A 24,527-nucleotide genomic window follows, 5' to 3' on the forward strand; every position below is an offset into this window, starting at 1 on the left:
CGACAATTAAGGTGCAGGACATTTTTTTGTTTGTTTTTTGGGGGGGGTGTGCAGGGAAATCCCCAACACCATGGTGAGGAGTGACTAATCTTTGTGTCCCACCCAGCGAGGCATGAGCCAATCCACGCCAGCTCTTTCCTGTCAGATTCCAGGCTCTACTTTTTGTTGTTTGTCTATTTATTTAAAGATTTATTTATTTATTATTGGAAGGGCAGATATACAGACAGAAGGAAATAGATCTCTTGCCCTCTGATTCATTGCCCAAGAGGTTACAACAGCCAGAGATAAGCCGATCCAAAGCCAGAAGCCACGAGTCTCTTCCAGGTCAACAAGTAGGTCCAGGGATCCAAGACTTTGGCCCGTCCTCAGTTGCTTTCCCAGACCACAAGCAGGGAGCTGGATGGGAAGTGGGATTGTCAGGACATGTACCGGTGCCCATATTGGATTCTGGCGCATGCAAGGCAAAGATTTAGCCACTAGGCTAGCACACCAGGCTAAACTAAATGTATTTTTTAAAAGATTTATTTAAGGGCCCAGCGTGGTAGCCTAGTATGGGAAAGCAGAGAAAGACGTCCCACATAGGAGACCAGTGGAGATGGATTTGAGATGGAGCAGTCCAGAATGGAATTGGTTCTCATAGAGAATGTTGGCTCTGCAGGCAGAGACTTAATCCAGTGAGTCAAACTTAGCCCCAAAGAGCCCCACCTCTTTTTTTAAACCAAGCAAGCAGCTCCCCAGGAATCTGCAAAGCACAGTGGGGATTTGAACCTGGGTCTCCTGGGCCCAGATTATGGTTTCTAGCCTCTCACTACTTCCCTGCTGAACACAACTCCTAGCTCACTGGCTATAACTTCCCCAAAGCCCTGCCTGCCTCTACACACAAAATCTTCCCCTAGGCTGTGAGGTGCACAGACAGGGTGGGGTGGGGGAGTGAGTCAACCCTTCCAGTGGGGGCTCTGTGCGCAAATCCCACCTGAGAGGGAGCCAGGAGCCCTTCACCCCAGTGCAGCTGCATGGGATGAGCTGCAGGGCAAGCACGGCTTGGGGCAGTGAGTGCACAGGTCCCCGGAGGGTGGCAGAGCAGAAGCTGGTCTGTGTGCACCTGCCACTCAAGGGCACCTGCCACCTGTTACACAGCATGAGGAGCTCGCCTCTCCACGCCCTCACTGCCCCACTCTGGCTCCCTCCTCTGGAACCGCTGAGACAGCTGGCCATGCAACAAGCACCTCCTCTCCCAGAGCAAGGCTGGGACTAGGGTGGACCCACCTTTGAGTGGGACAGCAAAACTTCAGCGTAGCTTGGACTGGTCTGGTTCTGGCAGGTACAAGGGTAGGGATGGAGGCAGGGGATGGAGTTGGATCCATCAGCCACACTCTGCCAGGAGTTTCCAGCTTGCATCCTTCTGAGTTCCATGGCTGGGACTTTGCAACTTCTGACACACACTTAGGTCAGGAGGTGCCTCACTCCTGGACACCTGGATTTAAAAATCACCTTCTGAGGCCCAGCGGCGTGCCCTAGTGGCTAAAGTCCTCATCTTGAAAGGGCCAGGATCCCACATGGGCGCCGATTCTAATCCTGCCTGCTCCACTTCCCATCCAGCTCCCTGCTTGTGGCCTGGGAAAGCAGTAGAGGATGGCCCAAAGCCTTGGGACCCTGCACCCGTGTGGGAGACCTGGAGGAAGTTCCTGGCTCCTGGCATCGGATCAGTGCAGCACCGGCCGTTGAGCTCACTTGGGGAGTGAATGAGTGGATGAAAGATCTGTCTTCTCCTCCTCTCTGTATATCTGACTTTGTAATAAAAATAAATAAATCTTAAAAAAAAAATAAAATAAAAATCACCTTCTGGGGCAAGCATGATGTTATACCAGGCTAAGCCTTTGTCTGTGGTGCCAACATCCCACTTGGGTGCCAGTTCAAGTCTTGGCTGCTGCACTTGCAATCCAGCTCCCTGCAAATGTGTCTGGGAAGCATCAGAAGATGGCCCCAGGGCTTGGGGCCCTTCCACGCATGGGGGACACCTGGATGGAGTTCCAGGCACCCTGCCTCAGTCTGGTTCAGCCCAGGTGGCTTTCGCCCCCCGCTATGTTCCTCAGCTGCCCACCTGTGATAACTTAGCAGCAGCACCCCTGCCACCACTGTCCTGCCGCTTGTCCCTCGGGACGGAGCAACCACGTCCTGAGGGTGATGATGGAATCCACGGCAGCAGATGTTGAGTCCTGGAGAAGGTGCCCCAGGGGCAGCAGGTGGGTCAGTCTGGTTCCCTGTGCTGTGGGTCCTGGGGCCAGCACCTGTCCCAGCGCTGCCTGGCCAGCAGGCCAGGTGATGGGAGAACAGGGCTGGTCCCTGAGGGGGCCCTGGAAAGGACCAGGCCACTTGGTTGCAGGATAGGCACCCTCAGGCAAGCCTGACAGACTCATCCTGCACCAGACTGCTCCCCCTCCAGGCAGGTGTGATTGTACCCATGACCTAGAGGAGGGAACCAATGATACTCAAGGAAGGCACGTCAGTGGGAGCAGCCTGGGTCTTTCATCACCTCACTCAAGGGCTCACAGGACCAGTCAGGTGCCATGTGGATGGAGGATGGATGGGCAAAGGATGGGTAAAGGAATGGCAGGTGGATGGATGGATGAGTGAATGGATAGATGGGTAAATGGATGGATGACAGATTCATGGTGGATAGCTGAATTGGTGGATGGATAACCAGAGACTTCAGTAAGTGATCCAACTATTCACCTGGAGTATGACCCCCCCGGGGTTGGGGGAGAGTGAAAGCTTAGTAAAAGAAGGCCCCAAGTAAGTATCTAGGGGTGCCGCGGAGAAGCTCTGTGCACCATCAGGTATACTGAGAGCCTTGGGTCCCTGGGCAGTACTCCTGCAGGCAGGTCCAGGAAGGCCAACCAGGAAGGGCTTCCCAGGAGCCACAAGGCTTAGGCAGGGAGTACAAGGTGCTTCTCGGGTGGACAAGTGGCCGCGTCACTCAGGGAGGACACAGGCTAGCCTAGCGTTCTATCGTGGCCACCCATATTTGCCTGTTAGGGGCTCTGCAGGCTTTCCAGCAAGGCGGGGTCTTCTACCCACTGGTCCACCCCGAAAATGCTTGCAGCAGCCAGGAGCCTGGCGCTCTGGCAGATGGCCCATGAGGCTGACTGGAATCCAGGTACCTGAGCCATTGCTTGCAGGTGGCAGCCTAACCCACATGGCACTTCACTGTTACTCTCAATGCCTGCTCAACCTTGCCAGGGTTCCTCAGCCAGGGAGGAAGGGGAGGCTTTCCCCGGGGCTCATCAGTTGGTAAAGCTAAGCCTACTACCCCACCGTGCCCTAAGGTCTTACAAGCCCTGCTCAACTCCATTCCTACCGCTATCCCCACCCCACCCTGCTTCTTTCTTCTGTTTTGTGTGTGTTACAGATGTTGTTTTTAGGACCCAGCAGCGTGGCCTAGCAGCTAAAGTCCTAGCCTTGAACGCGCTGGGATCCCATACGGGCGCCGGTTCTAATCCTGCCTGCTCCACTTCCCATCCAGCTCCCTGCTTGTGGCCTGGGAAAGCAGTCGAGGACGGCCCAAAGCCTTGGGACCCTGCACCCACATGGGAGACCCAAAGAAGCTCCCAGCTCCTAGCTTTGGATCTGCTCAGCTCTGGCCATTGCAGCTGCTTGGGGAGTGAATGAGTGGATGGATCTTTCTCTCTGTCTCTCGTTCTCTCTGTAAATCTGACTTTCCAAAAAAACAATATCTTTTTTTAAAAGATTTATTTATTTTTATTACAAAGTCAGATATACAGAGAGGAGGGGAGACAGAGAGGAAGATCTTCCATCTGATGATTCACTCCCCAAGTGAGTGCAACGGCCAGTGCTGCACCGATCCAAAGCCAGGAGCCAGGAGCTTCATCTGGGTCTCCCACACGAATGCAGGGTCCCAAGGCTTTGGGCCATCCACAACTGCTTTCCCAGGCTACAAGCAGGGAGCTGGATGGGAAGTGGCGCAGGTGGGATATGAAGCAGAGCCCGTACAGGATCCCTGTGTGTGCAAGGCGAGGACTTTAGCCACTAGGCTACTGCGCCAGGCCTTCTTCCTTCTTACTTTTATTAAACCAAAACATACAAGGAGCCAGAACCAAGCCATGATTTCAGGTAAAGCAGCTGCTAGGTGGACAGGGCATCTGATGGGGTGCAGATGGATCCAATGCCAGTGCCCCTGCTCCCTGACCCCCTGCAACATTCATGTGAAGCCAGTGCCACGCTACTACCTCTCCCCAGTGTGGTCTGTGCAGCTGCGTGAAGTGGGGATCCCTGTCGGGGCAGCTGCCTGGGAAATGGGTCTGACCCCTGACAGGCACCTGCCACTTGACAAGGGCTGCAAAGCTGGGGCCCTGGTAACTACAGGGAGCAGAGAGGGGGCCTGGGGCTGGCCTGTGATGCTTCCCTGTAATGGTGGCTCCCCCCTCTGCACCTCTACAAGCGTGCTAGACCCTACATTCCCATGCCCCCACTCCATAGCCTCTATGGCCCTGCCCTAGGGACTGACTGGGAAGGACCCTTGGGAACTTTCTCATGGAGGCAGGGTGGCCCCACAGCCACTAGAGCATCTTGGCTTCCTCTGCTGGTCTCAGTGAACTCTGAGCTTTGGAGCTGGCCCGGGGCTCCAGCCACACACACACACCCTGTCCTGTCAGCCACAGGAGTGGGCCACCACGGAGGCAGTGCAATTGGAGAGGGACCCTGGGTCCCCAGGTCAGAGTAGGAGAGGTAGAAGCGAAGGTGACATCTCCCCAACCCCCTCCCAGGGATAGGGGAGCCCAGAACTTGGCATTGTGCAAACCAGCAATGCAGAGCCCCAGTGTGGAAAGAAAAACTAAACAAATGCTAAACAGGCCTGAGCAGCCCTGTCTGCCTCTCCCTCAGCCTGCATCAGTGGGGCGCAAAGCAAGACGCGGGGTGAGGCAGTATCCTGCAGGGTTGGCATGAAATTGCAGCCATCCAGAGCAGCTCCCAACCCAACCCCAGCCCTGGCCACCCCTGTCCTGTCCCTCTGCACCCGGGATCTGTCCTCTTCCATGCCAGTGTGGTCTCCCCGCCCTGTGGGTACACAGCACGCACCCTGTACCGGACAGGCCCCTGCACCCCTGCTGTGTGTGCCCAGGGCCAGGCTTTCTATGCTGCCCCCTTTGCCAGGTCCCCTTTTCCCTTACTCTGGGAAGGGATGCTGGGGAGGGATCCACAAGGGAGCCCCTGGGCTTTTGCAACTGCAGCTATCTGGGACCTGCAGGGCCTCCCTGTCATGGAAGGTGGCCACCCCTGGAAGGCTCAAGCCTCAGTGTCCCAATCTGTGGAATGGGAATGGCAGAGATGGAGGACTGGCACTAAGCAGAGCAGTGTGGCGTTGTCATGGTGACAGGCACACAGTGACAGAGTGGAACAAGCCCAGGGCGGGCGTGTGGCACAGTGCTGGAGACGCTGCCAGGGGACACCCACGAGTTCCTGCGGGTTCAAGTCTGGGCCTACTCACATTTCCTGCTTCCTGTGGAGGCCTGCCCTGGGGGGCAGGAGGTGACAGCTCCAATGCTGGGGTCCCTGTTTCTGGTTTCTTGTGTGTTTTTGGTCTCATAAGAGCAGGAGGAATCGGACTGGCACCAGGGCAGGTAGGCTAAGTTTCCATCTGCAATGCTAGCATCGCCTTTTGGGATGTATTAATCCTGGCTGCTCCACTTCCCATCCAGCTCCCTGCTTGTGGCCTGGGAGAGCAGCAGAGGATGGCCCACGTGTTTGAGCCCCTATACTCATGTGGAAGACCTGGAAGAAGCTCCTGGCTCTGAGCTTTGGAATAGCTCAGCTCAGGGTCATGAGCTTCCTCCTACTGAAGCATGGCACATCCACGGCAGTGGTTTCACCAAACACCACCCCCACTGGCCCGTTGATTTTGGCCCAGAGTGCCAAGACCATTTGGCGGGAGAAGGACCGTCTTATCCACACAGTGTGCTGGGAACTTGGATATAAACACCCCCAGAGAACGCGGCTGGATCCTTCCCTCATACCACACATACAAATAAACTCAAAACCCATCACGGAACTCAACATGAGAGCTAAGAGCATAAAGCAGGAGAAACCTTCATGGCACTGAATTCAGCAATGATTCCTCAGACATGACATCGAAGGCCCAAACTGCAACATAAAAAGGAGACAAACTAAACTTCAACACAATGAAAAATTTTCACGCATCGAAAAGGGTATAAATCAAATCCACAGGACAGGAGAAAACTCCCCATCACATGTGTGATGGGGTATGGATATCCAGAACAGATTTAAGAACTCCTACAACCTTAACAGCAAAAAAGACCAACAGCATAATTCACAGATGGACCAGAAGCCTTCGGTAGACATTTCTGCCAAAAAAAAATTCCCAATGGAGGTCCAGTGTGGTAGCCTAGTAGCCGGGGTCCCATGTGGGTGCCGCTTAATGTCCTGACTGTTCCACTTCCCATCCAGCTCCCTGCTGTGGCCTGGGAAAGCAGCCGAGGACAGCCCAAAGCCTTGGGAGCCTGCACCCATGTGGGAGATCTAGAGGAGGCTCCTGGCTTCTGATCAGCTCAGCTCTGGCCGTTGTGGCCACTTGGGGAGGGAACCAGTGAATGGAAGATCTTTCTGTCTCTCCTCCTCTCTGTAGATCTGATTTTCCAAAGAAGATGGATAAATCTTTAAAAAACAGAAAATTACCAATGGCCAATAAAGACACCCTGTGTTATTAGTACCACGCCAACTGAAACCACTTTGTGCCCTCCAGGATGGGTCTGAGCCAGAAAGAAATGGAGAATTGTTGGCAGAGATGTAGGGACTCAGGTACCCCAGGCCGTGCTGAGTGGGATGTAATTTGGGATGGCGGCCGTGGGAACCAGTCTGGCAGTTACACGAAGCTTATACCTGGGGTCACTGTGCAACCTAGCAATCTCACTCCTCGGGTCATCACCCCCGGAAGAACTGAGAGCAAGACTCCTACTGAAGCATGGCACATCCATGGCACAGCTGCCCGCAGGAGGGTACACCTCCCCATGGCTGTCAGTGGCTGCACAGGTGGACAGACCTAGTGAGGAGTGTAGAACATAAGATTTGTGGGGTTGATGCCTTGGCAAGGCATACTAAGCCTCCACCTGCAGCAGTGGCACTGCGTAAAGGTACTTGTTTGAGTCCTGACTGCTCCTCTTCCCATCCAGCTCCCTGCTTGTGGCCTGGGAAAGCAGTCGAGGACGGTCCAAAGTCTTGGGACCCTGCACCCGTGTGGGAGACCCAGAAGAAGCCCCCGGCTCCTGGATCAGGTCAGCTCTGCCATTGTGCTATTTGGGGATGGCAGATCTTCCTGTGTCTCCTCTCTGTAACTCTGCATTTTAAACAAAAGTAAACTTTGAACAAAAGAATGGAAAGACATGCTGATGCACTCTTAAAGACACCAGACATCAAAGAATAAATACCATGACCTGCCTAGAATTGGCAGGTTTGTGGGGAGAGAGAGGAAGTAGAACAGAGAAGCCAGGGGGTGGGGGGGGGAAGGTGTGGCAGAGGTGGGGAGTGGCTGGTCCCTGGAGCCAGTTTCTGTTTAGGCTGATAAAGTGGTTCCAGGTGGAGACAGCTGCTGTACTGATGTTGCTGGAAGCCCAGGGAAGAATGGCTCCATGGCCACACATGAAACCCTCCCGTGTCAGTACACTTGTAGCAGGTGTCAGATGTAGCCATACCTTGGCCTCCAAGCACCCTCGTGCACCCATGGCTCACCACAGAAGTTCTGGAAGAGTGAGGGAATGCAGAAGCCCAGGCCTCGCCTCCAGAAAGGCTGCTGGGACCAGGTGTCGGGGTGTCTGAGGACCAAGGGCCTTTGACCTGTTCCTGCCTCCCTGGACAACTCAGCTTCCTGTCCCTGCATCCCCACCCCCACCCCCAGTCCCCGCCCTGCTTGCTGCTTCTTCCTGTTGCCCAATGTGGGAAGCTGGTCACCAGCACCTTCACCGCTTTCCACGGCGGTTACCCGGATGCCCGCTGCTCAGCACCCCAAGGCCTCAGCCGACCGCCATCACCTCCCACTCAGCCCATCAGGGCTCGGGCAGCAGCCAGGTCTGGCTTCAAGTCCATCCTGTGGAGTTCCCCACTCCCCCCAGCATCCCACCACCAACAGTCTCCTTTCCTCTCTACATAGCAGGAAGGAGGCTGCTGTCCCAGGACTGAGGCTAGGGCAGGTTATGGGAATAGACATTTGTCCCCTGAAGCCAGAGGTGCACCATCAAAAGTATTGAGGAACAGAAGTGGGAGAGCCGTTGATGAAGTCACCCTGCAGGTGCACACGCCAGCTTGGCTCCCGTTCATGGGCAGAGGGGTGGAGCAGCCACTTCCCATTCAACCCAACCTCAAGGCACAGATGCGGGAGGGGGATTTTTTTGGGGTGGGGAGCAGCTTCCGGATGGCACCCTAAGCCTCCCCTCAGCAACTGCTGTAGGAAGGATCTTCCCCCAGCCCACGGACCGAGCGCCTGTGGTGGTGCGGGCGGCCCCCCGGGGGCGGGGGGCACGCTCTCCAGCTCCACTCGGAGGCAGTTTCCGTTTCCTGCCTAAGTTCCCTGCCTCTGCGGTTTGCAGCGTCAGCCAGGCTCGGGGCCAGCAGTGAGGGTATCCCGCCCCCAGCTGCAGGCCAGAGGCGCTCTGCACGCGAGCTAGCGAGCTGCCGCCTGGGAGACTGCGCAAAGAGACAAAGCAAAGTGGGGGAGTCTCCGCCCCAGCCTGGGCATCTCCCCAGTTCTCAACTACTCTGCTAGGCCCCAGCGAGGCCTCCTTCTCCACCCCAGACTGTCCCCAGTTCCTCTGTGAGAGCCCTAGGATGGGGAGTTCCACCTGCCGCTACCCACCAAGAGCAAGCCTGGGAACCCTGCGGCTGCACACAGACTTCTACAGTGTCCTTCATGTCCCCAGAGGCCCCGCCTTGGCTGGCTGAATGGGGACACAGGTAAACCGAGTTCACGCACCCCGGGGAGGGGGCGGAGTCACGGCCAGCAGGTGCACAGGGTGTGAGGAGGTTAGGCAGCAAACCACACAGCTCGGCTCAAAAATACCACATCGGCCTTGAAAGCAGGACTTGCTTACTGGGGTCTTAAAATCATTTCCTTTGAATGGCATTCACACACCAGAAGCTAGCAGGAGGGCACATCTTTCTTCTTCTACACCTCCACCAAAGCGGCAGGGGTAATATGAAAGGATCAAGGACCACAGCTGATGCAAGGACAGCCTGACCTGGGCACAATTTAGCAGCAAAGGTAGTCCTGACTGCCCCAGCACGCCTGACCATGTCTTCCTCTTTCTGCCCTGGGGAGCAGGAAGACCCTGGCACCTTGCCTCGTGGGGGGTGGGGGGGGACACACTATGGCGTGGCTGGAGCAGAGTTGGGCATGTCACAGAGGACACAGCAGGGACTCAGAAAAAAGCCCAGTCATGGAATTTGAACTCCCTTCTTCTCATGCCTGTTTTTGGCATCACTTTTTTTTTAAGAAGCCATATATTTATAGGAATTGAAAATCAAACCGCATTTTTAAAAATTGCTTACCAATGCCCACAGCCACCAGCTCTGCCAATTCCCTGTGTGGCTCCCTGCTGTTAAGAATAGCCTCAACTGGGGCCCGGTGGCGTGGCCTAGCAGCTAAAGTTCTCGCCTTGAAAGCCCCGGGATCCCATATGGGCGCCGGTTCTAATCCCGGCAGCTCCACTTCCATCCAGCTCTCTGCTTGTGGCCTGGGAAAGCAGTCGAGGATGGCCCAAAGCTTTGGGACCCTGCACCCGCGTGGGAGACCTGGAAGAGGTTCCTGGTTCCCGGCTTCAGATTGGTGCCCAATGCGGCTCACTTGGGGAGTGAAACATCGGATGGAAGATCTTCCTCTCTGTCTCTCCTCCTCTCTGTATATCCGGCTTTCCAATAATAATAAAATCTTAAAAAAAAAAAAAAAAGAATACCCTCAACTGTGCACAGGGTGTTCCCTACACACCCCCAAGATGCACCATGGCTCTCAGAGTGTCCTTGGAAATAAAGCCCCCTGTGTACCGCGCCATCTGCACCCCCATGGCTACAGCAGACATGCCCCTGTAACTGATCTCATAAACCTTCAAGGCCATGACTGGGTCACGCTGCATGCCCTGCCCTCAACTCAGCCCTAATCCCTCCAGTCCTCATGGTCCCACCCTGCCCGTTCCTTGCCCCAGAGAAGGCTGTAAATCCCCCTGGGAAACTTTGAACTCCAGAACAACAAACAACAAGAGAGAACTGGAAGGGTAAACCACAGTGTGCACACCAAGTTCAAAGGTGGGAGAGCCGGGCAGCCGCTGACCACAGCAAGCTGAAGAAAAGGAACCCACAGTGCTCACGATGGAGTCCAGCTAAAAACCGTATGTGACGCAGGCATCCCATGTGGGTTCTGGTTCAAATCCCATGTGCTCCACTTCCCATCCAACTGCCTGCTAATGCACCTGGAAGGCGGCAGATGAAAGCATTCAAAATGATTCAGAAGGGGCTGGCATTGTGGCATGGCAGGTAAAACTACCACCTGTGATGCTGGCATCCCGTGTGAGTGCTGGTTTGAGTCCTGGCTGTTCTACTTCTGATCCAGCTCTCTGTTTATGGCCTGGGGAAAGAGTAGAAGGTGGCCCTGCCATCTACATGGGAGACCCAGAGGAGGCTCCTGGCTGCAGCCTGGCCAAACCCTGACTATTATAGTCATCTGGGGAGTGGACCAGTGAGTGGAGGATTCTCTCTGTTGCTCTGCCTTTAAATTCTTCTTCTTCTTCTTCTTTTTTTAAAGAAGGTGTCCACATCATGTTAAGTACCCAGGACAGAGCAGGTGCCCATCCATTGCCAACCATTCCCGATGTCCTGGGCTCTGGTAAGCAGGCCCTGAGATGGGGACGGGCAGCTTGAGGACAGACCAAAGCGGGGGGACCCCTAGGTCCTCAGTCACTTCCTCAACTGGGAAGCTCAAAGACTCAGGCCCAGGAAGCAGAAGGAGCCTAGAACATGGGGAAGGTGATGCTGAGGGACAGAAAGGCCCAGCATCACCCCAGTCCCCTGTGGTCCTGGGTGAGTCATCCCCAGGCCCAGCCCCGGGGCCTCCCCATCATTGGTTCCTCCCAGCTTGGCCCAGGGGAACAGTGATGACCTCACATCGATGGGAGAACCCAGGCCAATGGCACCTGTACCCCCAGTGGCTCGCACCCTGCGCCGGTTGAGGGGCATTGTCCAGTTCACGCTCCAGCATCCAGAGAGGCACAGGAGGTTAGGCCACAACTCAGAATGCCCCCAACCCATATCAGAGTACCTGGTTCAAGTCCTGATTCCTCCCCATCTAGCTCCCTGCTACCATACCTGGGTGGCACAATGATGGCCAAGTCCATGGCCTCCCATGTGGGAGATCCGGATGGAGCTCTAAGCTCCCGGGCTGTGATGGGCAGGTCCTGGGGCACAGGGAAGAAGAGCAGCACCCTGTCTCAGCTGGGCTTTTGTGTCCCTCTGGCTCAGGGCAGAGGAGACCGCATTACCTTGGACGCCTGAGGTTTATGCTCAGCCCAGTCCTTCTAGAATGCTTGCCCCATGAGAGCCACATCTCCCTGCAAAGCAGTGAGACTCTTTATAGCAGATATGTATAGCATGAATCAAATTTTCTCTCCCTCCCACGGCAGCCAGCACGCCGCCTTTGTACCCCAGCAGGCTGGTTTGCGGTAGCTGAAAGGCTCAAAATAAATCACGTGTGGCCAAGATGAGAGTTGAAGCAGCCCAGGCCCCCGAGCTGCAGGGCTGCACCAGTTCTTACGCTGGCCTTCCACTGACTGGCTGAGCTGGGACAGCTGCTGTCGGCATGGTGTCCGCCCCTCCCCTGGCCAGGGGGCAGCCAGCCATCCGCAAGGGCTGCCTCACCAGTGCAGGGATAGTAACATGCCCATCACCATGGCACATGGAGACTTTCAAACAGAATGCGCCGAGGGGGATTGTATGATAGGTTTATTTGGAATGCATGCATAGGAGAGATCCGAAAACTCCATGGTTCATGTAAAAACTATGCATGGGTTTCCCCCCTCAAAACAAACAAACAAACAAACTAGAATAGATAGACAGAGAATAACAAGGAAAGCTTAGACAGGAAACGGTCAGCGGGGATGCAGTTATAACTCACTGGGTGGAACACAAAGATTAGTTACTCCTCACAGCGGTATTGAAGATTTCTCTGCACACCCCTCCTAAAACTGTTCACCTAAACTGTTGGCATATGTCTTGTTATAGAGTTAGGCCACCTAAAAAACAGCCAGGTTCAGAGAAACCATGCTTCAATGCTATAAACTGCTAAATACTAAAATTAAAATAGGCATGAGACAGTTGAATAGCAATCTAAGCCATTTTAAGGTGTATAGAACACGGTTGACTATAAACCAAAATGGAAATGTCTATGAAGAAGTCACAGGTTATGGTTGAGAACCTGCATTTTCCTATTAACATATTGGTTAATCAATACCATGTCAATTAATGCCATAATGTTGTAATTGGTTGTAAATATTATGTTGGGGCTTTTAATTGATTGGGATGATACTCTGCCGGCTCTACCTTCAGACCAGAGATGGTCTCACCAAGAAACCATTGAACTTACCAGGACAATAAGATGCTGGACTGTATGCTTGGCAAATACCTTCAATGAAAGAATCTCAACTGAATTTGAACTATGGAAATGCAATAAGGTGGAGCAATCCGCCGTGGGGGGAGGGTTTGGAGAGGGGTGGGGGGAATCCCAGTGCATATAAAAATGTGCCACATAATGCAATGTAATTAATTAAAAAAAAAACTATGCATGGGTTTCAAAAGTTTTTGGCACAAAATAAATACATCTTTAAATATATATGTATACATATACATATATATGTATATGCACATATATGTGTATAGTTTTGTTTTCTCTTAGAGTTTCTATCTGCTGGTTCATAACCCAAATGCCTAGGGCCAAACTGGAGCCTAGGAACTCAAGGCAGGCCTCCCTGGCTAAGAAGCCATGGTCACTGCCTGCCAGGGTCTGTGTTAGCAGCAAGCTGGAGCCCAGGGGTTGAAGTTAAGAGCAAACTCAGCTGCCCCCAGGTGGGGTGGCAGCATCTCAACCACAAGCTAAATGCCTGCTCTAAACGTGTTCGTGTTAGTGTCAGAACTATTTTGGAACTCAACGGAGGCAGATGGAAGCAGGGACCTAACTTGAGCCATTACTGCTGCCTTCCCAGAGTCCACCTTAGCAGGAAGCTAGAATCAGTAACTGAAGATTCAAGCCAAGGGACTCTATTATGGGATGCAGGTGTTTTAACCAGCACCCTCACTATTGGATTCATCAGCCATCCCCAAATGTATCTTTCAGTGTTATTTTCCATTAGCTTTCCCTTGTTCATCAGGCCCTAAGTGACCCCTCCTCCGTCTGCTGACTCACTCCCCAAGTGGCCACAACGGCCAGAGCTGAGCCAATCCAAAGCCAGGAGATAGGAATCTCTTCTGGGTCTCCCAAACACAGGTGCAGAGTCCCAAGGCTTTAGGCCATCCCTGAACTGCTTTGCCAGGCCACAAGCAGGGAGCTGGATGGGAAGTGGAGCAGCCAGGATATGAAGTAGCGCTCATGTGGGATCCTGGCACATGCAAGGTGAGGACTTTAGCCACTAGGCTACCATGCCAGGCTCTTCAGAAATTACTTTGTGTCCCTCTTACCAGGAGTTGCTTGTGGACACAGGGTCAGTGTGCTTCCTGTGCCAAGTAGCAGGTGCTGTGGTGTGAAAACCTGATCCTTCCTAAGCAAGGCTTTCCAAAAGGTGTGTGCCAGGCTGCAGGGTGGAGTGGCAGTGCCCAGCTGGGGCGGGGTGGGGGAGGCCATGTTAAACAGCCAAGCAGGCTGGTCCTGGTCCCGAGCACCGGGGTGCTGTGGCCCCCCACATCTGTGAGTTGAGCTTTAAAAACACCAGCCATCCTTCTGGTCTGACCTCACTCCCCCGCAGGAGGGATGGGGACAGAAATCTTTTCCCCCACTCCATCTCTCCCAGATGTGGGCCTGAGGCTTACAGATGCAGAGAGAGGTGTGCAGGGAGTAGAATAGAGGACCAGCCCCCAGGGGGCCTAATCTCAGTCTCTGGTTCTGCATGTGGATATTAGGGTTAACACCTGTACCTGTTCTCAGATCTGTTGGTGGAAGGGACCAGAAGAGGGACCTAAGCTTCTGACCCCAATCAGTGCCTGGCCTGTCTGTAGTACCCAGAGACCCTCAGCTCTCCTGAGGGACAGGTGATGCTGGCCGTGGCCTTCAGTGGTGCCTGTTGGTGCTCAGCACCAGAGAATCCCATTAGCCATTCCCCCTCACCCCCACCCTCAACCTGGCCCGTGCTCTGGCCCTGCCTTGGGGCAGCCACGTCCTTAACCCAGGACAGGAAGTCAGCCAGGGTGGAGGGAGGCCGCCCTGTCCCCACCCCCATGCCCCTGTGAAGCCCTCAGCTGACAGAGGTGCAGCATGGGTGACAGGACTCAGAAGGCACCGCCCTTACCACCACACCCTTCTCCCTTGTAGACTGCTCCCCCAACAACTCTACCAGAGGAGGGAAGGAAGGCCCTGGGGTGCTGGGCTGGGGCACAATCCTGCAAATGGAGCCGACAGGGGCTCCTGGCTGCCCTGGGTACCAGAGCAGCCTGGGTTTCCTGGCCTGAACCTTGCCCTGCCTCCTATGCCTCACTCGTCCCCTAACCCTGACCCCTGCCCCGCACTGGCCAGCTAGGTCCCCATCAGCCTCTCAGGACCTTTTGGCAAGATGGAAAAGCTGGGGCTTCAAAGAGGCACACAGTCCCCTCCCCAGGCAGGGGCCCCCTGGCCTGCCTCCATGTGGTCAAATGCAGGGGAAGTTGGCCAGGGGCACACTGGCCACAGCCCCAGGCACAGCCCGCCTAGAAAACAAGGCAGCCCTGCCTTCAGAGCTCTCATCCTCCTGTCTGCGACTGCAAGAGGGGGCCCAGGGCGGCTGTGGGCTGGAGCTGAGCCAAAGGCAGTGGCACAGCTCTGAGGGCAGACCCTTGTGACAGTCACCTGCATCCCCCAGTTGTCCCTAGAGAGGACTTAAGCTGCTTGTGCAGGTGGCAGGCATCGAGTGGAGGACAGGGGCAGAAGCAAGGTTGAAGGTCCAGAGCCAAAACAGGGTGTCCTGGGCCAAGCCCCCAGGAGGCAGGGCTCTCAACTCACACCTACGCCTAACGCAAGCAAGCAAGCAAGGAAGTGCCAGGCCCACCCATCTCCCGGATGTGGGGGGCGGGGGGCAGGGGGCAGGCAGGGATTGTGGAAACAGAGGCACAGCACCCAAGGTGCATGGACAACCTCGCATTGGCCCTGTGTCTTAATCTTGGTCTCCATTTTATTAGATGGGAGCACTTACTGTCGAGGTCCCTAAGTGACAAAGCCAAGCCCCGAACCCAAGTCTGCCACATCCTTTACTGGGTCCATCTCTGGCCACCTTCAGTGCCTTTCCTCCAACCCACACACACTAGGGACTCCCCCCAAAGCCCCTTCTGGGGGGCAAGGGGTCTCCCAAAGGGACAGGTCCTCTCCCCACCTCCACCTTACAACTCAGAAGGTATGGTGGCCCAGACCACCTCCACAACCACTGAGACCAGAACCCAGGGTCCTTCCACTCACTTGCCCGTTCCCTTGTGGCCACCTACACTCACCCAAAAGGCATCTCGGAACTGCAGCTGGGGCAGCATCTTGGGGCTTCAGCAGGCGGCAAAGATGACGCTGGCTCTGCAGCTGCAAGCAGGGCCGCCCCAGGGCCAGGAGCCAGGAGCCCCGGGCCAGGCTTCCCCGGCTGGCCCAGCCGGTGGCGCCGGCTGTACAGTTCAGGAGGCTACCGCGGCAGCAAGAGCCGAGCGAGCTGGAGCTGCAGCAGAAGGCCCAAGCTGTTTCCCACTTGGGGCTGGGATCGGCAGCAAAATGAGGAAGGAGCTGTGCCCAGCCCGGCCCTCGCCAGCCCTGCAGGGATGAAGGGCACAGCCTCGGGAGCCAGGGCCAGAATGGGGATGCCAGCCCCCGGGGGTGGGGTAGGAGGGAGGCCAGGACCAGAGGGGGGCTGCCGAGGCCTGCCTGCACTGGGAGGTTTGTAAGCAAGCAGGCAGGGAGGCGGGCGGGTGACAACAGGGCCCTGGCCCACAGGAAGTGGAGGCGCGCAGCTCCCCTGTGCGGCCCGCCCACCACCTGCCGCTCTGCCTCTCCTCGCCCCTTCCAGGGAGCTGGGGACATGCGGAGGGTGTGGACACCCACGCAGGGCCTAGAGACCCCAGAGCTGGCTCCCCCAGCCCAGCCCAGCCCAGCCCAGCCACTGCAGGGAAGGACCACTTTCCAACCCTATTATCAGTAAACCCTCGCTGCTTCCAGCTCAGCCCAGGACACCTGCTCTTTGAGCCTCAGATGTCTCCCTTCCCTCAAGGAGCTCTTGGTCTGGGGAAAGACATGGCCATGCCCTAGGAGAGGAGAGGGGAGTAGACACCTGGCCCAGGCCTCATGGGCACCTAACCCCATGGCAGCAGTCCTGCCTCCATATCCCCTCCTCCACATAAGCTCTAGTCATCCCATAGCAGCTCTCTGTGGGGAGCCTGAGGCCTGGAGGGGTGGCAAAAGGGCTGAGTCAGGGGCTGCCCACAAACCACCACCCTTTCCAACTGCCTGCTTTGCCATTGGTGGGCAGACAGACAGGTGTGCCCAGGAAGACGCTCAGCTGCCAGGTGTGGGAGAGCTGAAGCATGCCCGGGCTCCTGCTGTGGCCCCCCCAGGTGGGGACCACCCCCACCCCACCCCACCCCCAGCAAGGCAGGGACTGCCCCCTGGAGACCCCTCTGCTTCAGGATCCTCAGGTTTGCGCCAACAACCAGCTTCAGCTGTTCTGGCACCTGCATAGTGTCTGGCACCTGTAGGGGAAGACTACGATGTGAACTCACCTTGACCCCTATCCCCTCACCCCCCATCCCAGGCCAGAAGCTGAGGCTGCGCCTGTCCATTCCCCCCGCCCCCACGTAGGAGACTTCTGTTTCTTTCTCTCTGTCACATGGGACAGGGGTCTTGGCAGGCAGAGACCCCCCCCCATTAAGAGCGCCTCCCCCAGCCCCCTGGGGGTAAGACTTCCCTCACCTCTGCAGGCGACCTTCTGGTCAGCCCCTGGTAGGCAGACATCTGCTCAAACTGTTAGACTGGCCCCCTTCCCACTGCCCTCCACTCTCCCCCCACACACCCCTTGGCTCCCACATCCCCAGCCCCCGTGTGGTGCGCCCGCCTGCCTTTTCCAGCTGCCCTGGATGCACTCTGTGCTGGTGATGGTGGCGGAGTAGGGGGGAAGGAAGTGATGGGAGGAACATGTGGAGAGAGCAGAGAGAAGCCCTTTCTACGTGCCAACCTCACCCCTTCTGATGCCCAGGATGGCCGACCTAGCGTAAGCATATTGACCCAGTGTGGGGTCATCCCAGGGCCTTTCCCTCGACTCTTGCCCACCCATGAGGCACACAGGCTCTCATTATCCCCGCCTTGGCTGATCACAGAAAGCTGCTGATTAAAGGCTTGAAGCAGTTCCTCTCGGCATCACTCATAGGCCGCCGGGCTTCCGTCCCAGGACTGTCTCATGCCAACACACAGGCTCTTAAACTCCAGTTAGCATTCGTTGGCAGCGCACGTTTAAAAAGCAGCTGTGGGGGCCAGCATTTAATCTAGTGATTAAGATGCAGCCAGGAAGCCCCGTGTCCCTTGTCAGGCACCTAGTATTCCATACGGGAGTGTCTGGGGGTGAGTCCTGGCCCTTCTCCATTTCACCTCCTCCGTGCTGTTGCACACTCCTGGGAAGCAGCAGGTGCTTGGGCCCCTGCTTCCCCTCCCCTAACCTCCAGGAGACACAGATGGAGTTTCCTGACTCCTGGCTTCAGCCTGGCCCAGCCCCAGCTGTTAGTGGGCTTTGGGGAAACGAACCTGCTGATAGAATTCTGCCTGTTTCTCTGTGCCTTTCAAATAAATAACATCTAACCAAGAAAAAAAATGCCTGGCTTTGGCTCCACCTCCGGAGCCTCCCACTTCAAGGGAGAGGTGGAGGAATGGGGGGCGGAGCCAGGGAGGCCTTGGGGGTCCCAGCTGGCTCTGAGCTGCTATGTTAGCTGCAGGGAGGGTGGTCTGGGGTCCGATCAGGCAGGGTAGAATTGTCACAAACTCCAGCCTGGGGCATCCCTCCAGAGCCACAACCCAGGCGCAGCCACACCCACTTCGTGGCTCATCCTCCACTCACCCCTCCTCTCCCATCCTCATTGGCTGGAATCAGGTCCACCTGCGTGTCCTCTGCCGCCATTGGCTGCCTTGAACTCTGGAGCCAACCTCGATCTTCTCCTCCTCCTCTTCCTCCTTTTCCTTCTGGTGCTCATCCCAGGCCTTCTGGTGGAAACTTACAGGGCTGGGAGCCCCCCAACCTGCTCGCTATGCAGATGGATATAACAGGTTCTAGAAAGATCCCCCACCATGGGGGAGGGCGGCGTGCCTCAGAGTGGCTGCAAGCAGAGGAGGAGAGGAGGGCGGGTGGGAGAGGCAGGGGCACCAGCCCCCTGGGGAGATCCCTGACCTAGAAATCACAGCCGCTCCCAGACACACCCCACCCTGCCCTGCGTTCAGGGCTGCTGACCCTGGGCCGGGGAGTCCCCCAGACGAGTCCCAGCCTGGTTTGCATAGCTCTGCCCACAGCTGTCCCCCACCCCCTGGTGAATTCAGGAAGAAGGGACTGAAATAGCAACCAGCTCAGCTCTGCTCCTTGAGGAGTAGGCCTGCTCCCCCACCCTGCCATTTCCCATACTGGAGCCCACACATTGCCCCCTTAATGTCAAGGAGTCAGTCAAAGTAGAAGGAGACCTCAACCACACAGGCAGGAAAGGGACTGGGGGACAATGCTTATTAACTATCCTGCTACTCTCCCTGGTCCCAGTCCCCATCCACACCCCGCCCACATGCGTGACTGGCAGCAGTGGGTGGGGAAGGAGTCCACCTCCCCTTTCCCCCTCCAGGAGGATCTGTCACTTGGAGTGTTGCCAAGTGGGGGACAGGCTCACATGCGGGTGGCTCAGAGGCCAAGCAAAGGAGATCTGGGAAGGTTTAGTTTCAAGAAACTGGCTGGAGCCTCCAAGCATCCCTCCCCCTAGTGGGACCATCCTCAGATAGTACTCATTTCGGTCTAAGACCTCACTCTCTTGGTCACTCTGCCACCCTCACTGGCCATCCACACCAGGACCACCAGGGAGGCACCTGCCGAACAGGTTGTTGTTGTGGCTTGCTGGGTCAGTAACGTGGCACGATGAAGGATCTGGGGATGAGGCACCGACTCACGGAGACCAGAGATGGTGGAAATGTCTCCCCCTGGCCTCTCTCGAGGCCTGCTTTTATTGCCGCCACTGTTGACCTCTCACCTAGTTCTTGTTTAGGCTTTAGCCCACACTCTCAATATTGGATACAGCTGAGTTCCATTAGACCAGGTGCTTTCAGCCCCAAGCCCATTGCCTGTAGTGCTCAGCTTAGCGAGTGCTAACCAACTCCTTAGCCCACAACAGGTTGTGTTGGCCAGGGGGTCACCGGCTGAGGCAGGAAGGCCGACCCAGCCAGGCCCCAGCACCCCTGAGACCTTGACTCTCACTGTACCTGCTCCCCGGGGTCCCTATTAGGCAGAGCTGGAGCACCCGACCTTCCCAGGGAGGAGAAAGGAGTCGGAGGCTCTGGTACTTACCGTCTCAAGCGCAAAGCTAATCACAGTGGAGACACTTCTGGGGACTGTTTATTTATTATTTGAAGGCAGGGTTAGAGTAAGAGAGAGGGGCAGAGCTGGTTCACTCCCCAGATGGCCACAATTGCTGGAGCTAGGCCAGTCTGAGCCGAGGACTAGGAACTTCTTCTGGGTCTCCCATTCAGGTGCAGGGTCCCAAGGCCTTGGGCTATCCTCTACTGCCTTGCCAGGCCACAAGCAGGGAGCTGGATGGGAAGTGGAGCAACTGGGACTTGAACTGTCACCCTTAAGGGATACCGGAGATGCAGATCATGACTTAATGTACTGCACCACAGCGCTATCCAGCCACTTTCCTAGCATGTCCTGGCTGTGACCTCTTGTTCCCAGGACCATCCCCATGGTCTCTATACAGTCCACAGACTGTGGCCCAACCTCTGTGCAAAATACGCAAATGTTAGCACCAGCCTACCTAATTCCTGTGTCATTGCCCAGGCTCTTTGCATATATTCTCCCTGTTGTCTGGAAAATTCTCCCTGTCTGAACCCAACCCCCCACTGCAGCCCTCCCCTTCAGCTGTCTCATCGAGTGTCTTCCTTCCCGTAATGGACTTTCCCAGACAGAGAGCAGGACACATTTTCCCAGACGCTGGAGGAGGAGCTATAGCGGAAGAGCTGTGGAAGTGGGGCTGGTGCCAGAGCAGAGGCCGGAGCCACCAGAGTGATGGGGGAGGCGGCCTGGAAAGGAACGGAGCCCTAAGGCATGGCCCGTACCTAGGCAGGAGGGAACCTGCTGCTGTGTTTGTCTCTGTTTGTCTCGGGTCCTGCTTGGTCTCTCTCCTGCTGGCCAGGAGTCGTGGCCCCATTCACCAGAGGGGGCAACTGAGACTCAAGGGGGTCCGTTCGCCTGCTGGAGCTCCATTGCGACATGGAGTCATGCGGTTGCAGGTGGAGGGGACATAGGTCCTGGGGTGCAGGCCTGGTGAGGGAGGCTCCAGGAAGAGGAGGAGGAAGTGTCTTCCTACAAGGTGGTGTGGGGGGCTGGGAGTTCCCTCCTAGTCCGCCCCACCCCACCACCTTAGCGGCTGAGGGCGTGGCCCTGGGCCACTCAGGATGCCACACATACTCTGGTTTTCGATTTGCCCAAAGAAAGCAATTGCAAAAACCCAGCGCAGCCCTCCCGATGCAGTAGGCGCTTTCCCAGCCACTCCTAGCTCAGTCGCATTGCTATTCTTGGTCTCCAAGCCGAGCTGCTCTGGTGCTGGGTCCATCGGCACAAGCGAGAACGCCTGCAGCCAGCAGCTCAAGGGTCAGGCGTGTCTATGTCAGACATTCAGAGACCAAGTGCCAGTAGAGTGCGTGGGAGGCTTTTTTTTTTTTCAAGTTTCCCTTGGTGTTGAGCAGGTTAAGCTGGGATAGACATCCAGTTGGGCAGCCTAGATTCGCCAGCCTCAGGGAGAGAAGGCAGCACAGGTCACTGTGTGCATAGCTGCAGGGGTGTCACACACTTCAGGACACGGCCTCACCCCCTGGGCAGCTCACCCGGTGCCAGGGCTGGACCGGGGAGGGCCTGAGACTGGCTTCGCGCACTGTCACTGGTTCGCGGCACTGTGGTTGAGCTGACCGCCACCCAGTCCTGCTTTCCTGAGGAGCATTCTGAGCCCCAAGGCCATCAGGGGACTTGATGCCTCAGGCGAAGCCTTGGGGGCTCGTCCACCCTCTCCCCACTGGTGTGCTGGTTCAGTCTAGTCCATCTGCTTGGGCTGAGTGTCCCTCTCAGCAGGCCTGGCCCCTATGCATTCTCTCCAGTGGTCCTCTAGAGGAGGGGTCCCCCAAGACCCAGGGCCTTTGCAGTAAGTCAGGGGGGGATAAGTGGGATGTCATTCAATCTTCCCCAGGTAGAAGGACACCCTGCCCCTGGGGAATGCGAGGCTCACACAATGAACTCGGGCAAGGAACAGGTGCTGGGTGGCCTGTTGGAGCCTCCACCCCATGCCCACGGCTGCCCTCTGGCCACCTTATAACCCTGGGGCTTATGCCCTGGGACTTCCCTTGGGATATGAGTGCCCCACCCGCTTCCAGCCCTTTCCGTGCCCCCAACCTCTCCCTTCCCAGATTGTCACACCAGGACAGGCAAGGACGCACAGCTCCAGGGGAGGGGCTGGCCCCCAGCAGTGCACTCACACCCCCTCTTCTGCCATCACCCCAGAACCACTGCCCCCTCTACACACACGGGGGGAGCTGGCAATGCCACCCACTATGAGCTCAGAGTCACCTGCAAGTTCAGTATTTCTTAGTACTAACTGTAAGGAGTTATTCCAATATCCTTCCCTGGACCCGGCGCCATCCCTTCTTCCTCACAGCTCATGAAGTTCTCGCCGGCCTAGCTATCCACCAATCGGATGTAACCTGGCATTCCACCTGAATCCCACCTCCCAATCTTCCAGCCCCCTCCCCAACTCCGCCCACTCGCCAATCATCCCTAGGCATTCACCTGCAGGCGCCAATCCCGTGGGGGCCTGGCCTCAATCCCTCCCAATCCCCACCCCCTACACCTGGCCGACAAAAAGGCCCCCCTCCAGGTGCGGCTTGCTCTCTTATCCCGCTCTTACCCCTCTCTTACCCCCCTCTCCTCTCTCCCCCTCTTTCTTGCTGTTCCTGCTCCGTTGGAAGAAACCTCCTAAGATACCTCGTTGAGTCTGGTGTGTTTCAGCTCACGGTAAAGAACCAGGTTGTGGGAATTAACTGCGCGTAATAATAACGTAATATCGTATGAACTAGAACTCTCTCCAATCTTTTTAAATAACTAACACTAACAAGCAAGGACACTGCAAACCTCCCTCACACGATGGCATTTACAGATGGGTTATTCTTGGCTCAAAGCAAGTTTGAAATCTATGTTCCTAGCAAGGGTCTTCAGAGATTCATGAAAATTATCACTATGGAAAAAAAAAACTGTGATAAGATTTCAATGTTTTGCACCCAAATGTGTGTTGGGAGTGCGTGTTACACAAGATAGCATAGTTGAATGGAGAGGAACACAGGACAGCAGCATCACCAGACGTGAGCATGGGCCACCGTCTCTCTTTCCCTCCTCCCTCCTCTGTGAAATTCCTGGGTGGAGGGAAATTTATCCGTTTTGTTTTTAATTTGTTTTTTTTAAATATTAATTTCTTTTTATTGGAAAGCCAGAGTTACAGAGAGAAGCAGAGACAGAGAGGAAGATCCTCTGTCTGCTTGTTAACTTCCCAAATGACCTCAATGACCAGGGCTGGGTCAGACCAAACCCGGGAATCAGGAGCTTCTTCCTGGTCTCCCACATGGGTGTAGGGGCCCAAGCACTTGAACCATCCCCTGCTGCTTTCCTAGGTACATGAGCAGGGAGCTGGATAGGGAATGGAGCAGCCATATCTCAAACCAGTGCCCATATGGGATGTCAGCTCTGCAGGTAGCAGCCCAACGTACTATGTCTCAGCGCCAGTCCGCTAGGAAATATAGCTGTTAATTCTATTTGCTATGAATTCTTTGAAATACTCTTGTCCTGGGTTCCAGGAATTCCACCACTAGGATCTGCCCCAGGCACCCCCATTTCAAAACCATAGCTGGTTATGTTGCTGTCTGCATCCCACATTGGAGCACCAGTTGGAGTTCCAGCAGCTAGCTCCCAATCCAGCTCCCTGTGAAGGGGCCCAGGAAAGTAGCAGAGAATGGCCCAAGTAATTTGGGTCCCTGCACCACGTGGCAGACCCAGATGGAATTCCAAGTTCCTGGAATGAAATGCCCTTTAAAAGTAGCAGATTGTAAAATTACGCATACAGGTCTCTCAGCCCTAAAAAAAAAAAAATCTCTGCAATGAAATAAACAAGGAAGTGGGAGCCTCGGGCAGTTCCACTTCCTGGCCCCCTGACTTGCCATTTGGTAGGCAGGCTCCCAAGAGCAGTTTCACTGTGTTGGGGACCCAGGCTTTGTGGTTCTCCCCGCTGGGCTGTGTGGCCAGTCCTCTCGGAGTGGACTGTGTGGAGGCTCCGCCCACCCCGTGAGGTCATTGCACACATGAATGGGCACAGGCAGAGGCCCCAGGAAGCGGGTGCTCAGCCTCACGTGGGGGCCAGAGCCTGCAGCCTGGCAGCATTTCACAGCCTCCTCCTGTGCCCCAGGCCGGCTGACACACTCTGCTCTCTGCCACCAAATCCCAGAGTTGCACATGATCCGCACTGGGGGGGGAAGACACTGCCCAGTACAGGGGAGACACCTAACACACCTGCTGATGACAGGGCCACCAGCTCAGTGGTATGTTGCATTTGGCCTTAAACCCCCTGATGACAGAGCCTGGGAGGCAGTAGGGATGACTCAAGGGGGTAAGCCGCTGCTATCCACGCGGGAGACCCAGATGGAGTTGCTGCTTCTGAGTTACAGGTATCTGAGGAGTGGACCATGATGTGGCAGTGTTCTTATGTGTTCTCTTTCTGCCATTCAAATAAATAATAATAACTAAAAAGTATAGCAGCCAGCCCAGGGATATGGCAGGACACGCGCTAAGTTGCTTCTTGCAATGCTGGCATCCTACATGAACACAGATTGGAGCCCTGTCTGCTCCACTTCCCACCCAGTTCCCTGCTAATGCACCTGGGAAAACAGCAGAAGATGGCCCAAAGCCTTGGGACCCTGCACCCACATGGCAGACCCGGAAGAGGCTCCTGGCTTCGGACCAGCCCAGCCTCAGGTCACTGTGGTCATT

At 55.9% G+C, this 24,527-nt stretch overlaps 1 protein-coding gene across 1 annotated transcript in view; it reads right to left on the reverse strand.

Moving 5' to 3' along the window:
• The window catches only part of PSTPIP1 (proline-serine-threonine phosphatase interacting protein 1), a 29,939-nt gene extending 13,737 nt beyond the window's left edge, over positions 1-16,202 (reverse strand). Inside the window, exon 1 of the mRNA XM_058665500.1 lies at positions 15,733-16,202. Coding sequence (XP_058521483.1) covers positions 15,733-15,768 — 36 coding nt within the window. The 5' untranslated portion in view covers positions 15,769-16,202. The remainder of the gene's footprint in view (positions 1-15,732) is intronic.
• Between the last annotated feature and the right edge of the window lie 8,325 nt (positions 16,203-24,527).

This window comes from Ochotona princeps, chromosome 6, assembly GCF_030435755.1.
Source record: "Ochotona princeps isolate mOchPri1 chromosome 6, mOchPri1.hap1, whole genome shotgun sequence".
NCBI lineage: Eukaryota > Metazoa > Chordata > Mammalia > Lagomorpha > Ochotonidae > Ochotona > Ochotona princeps.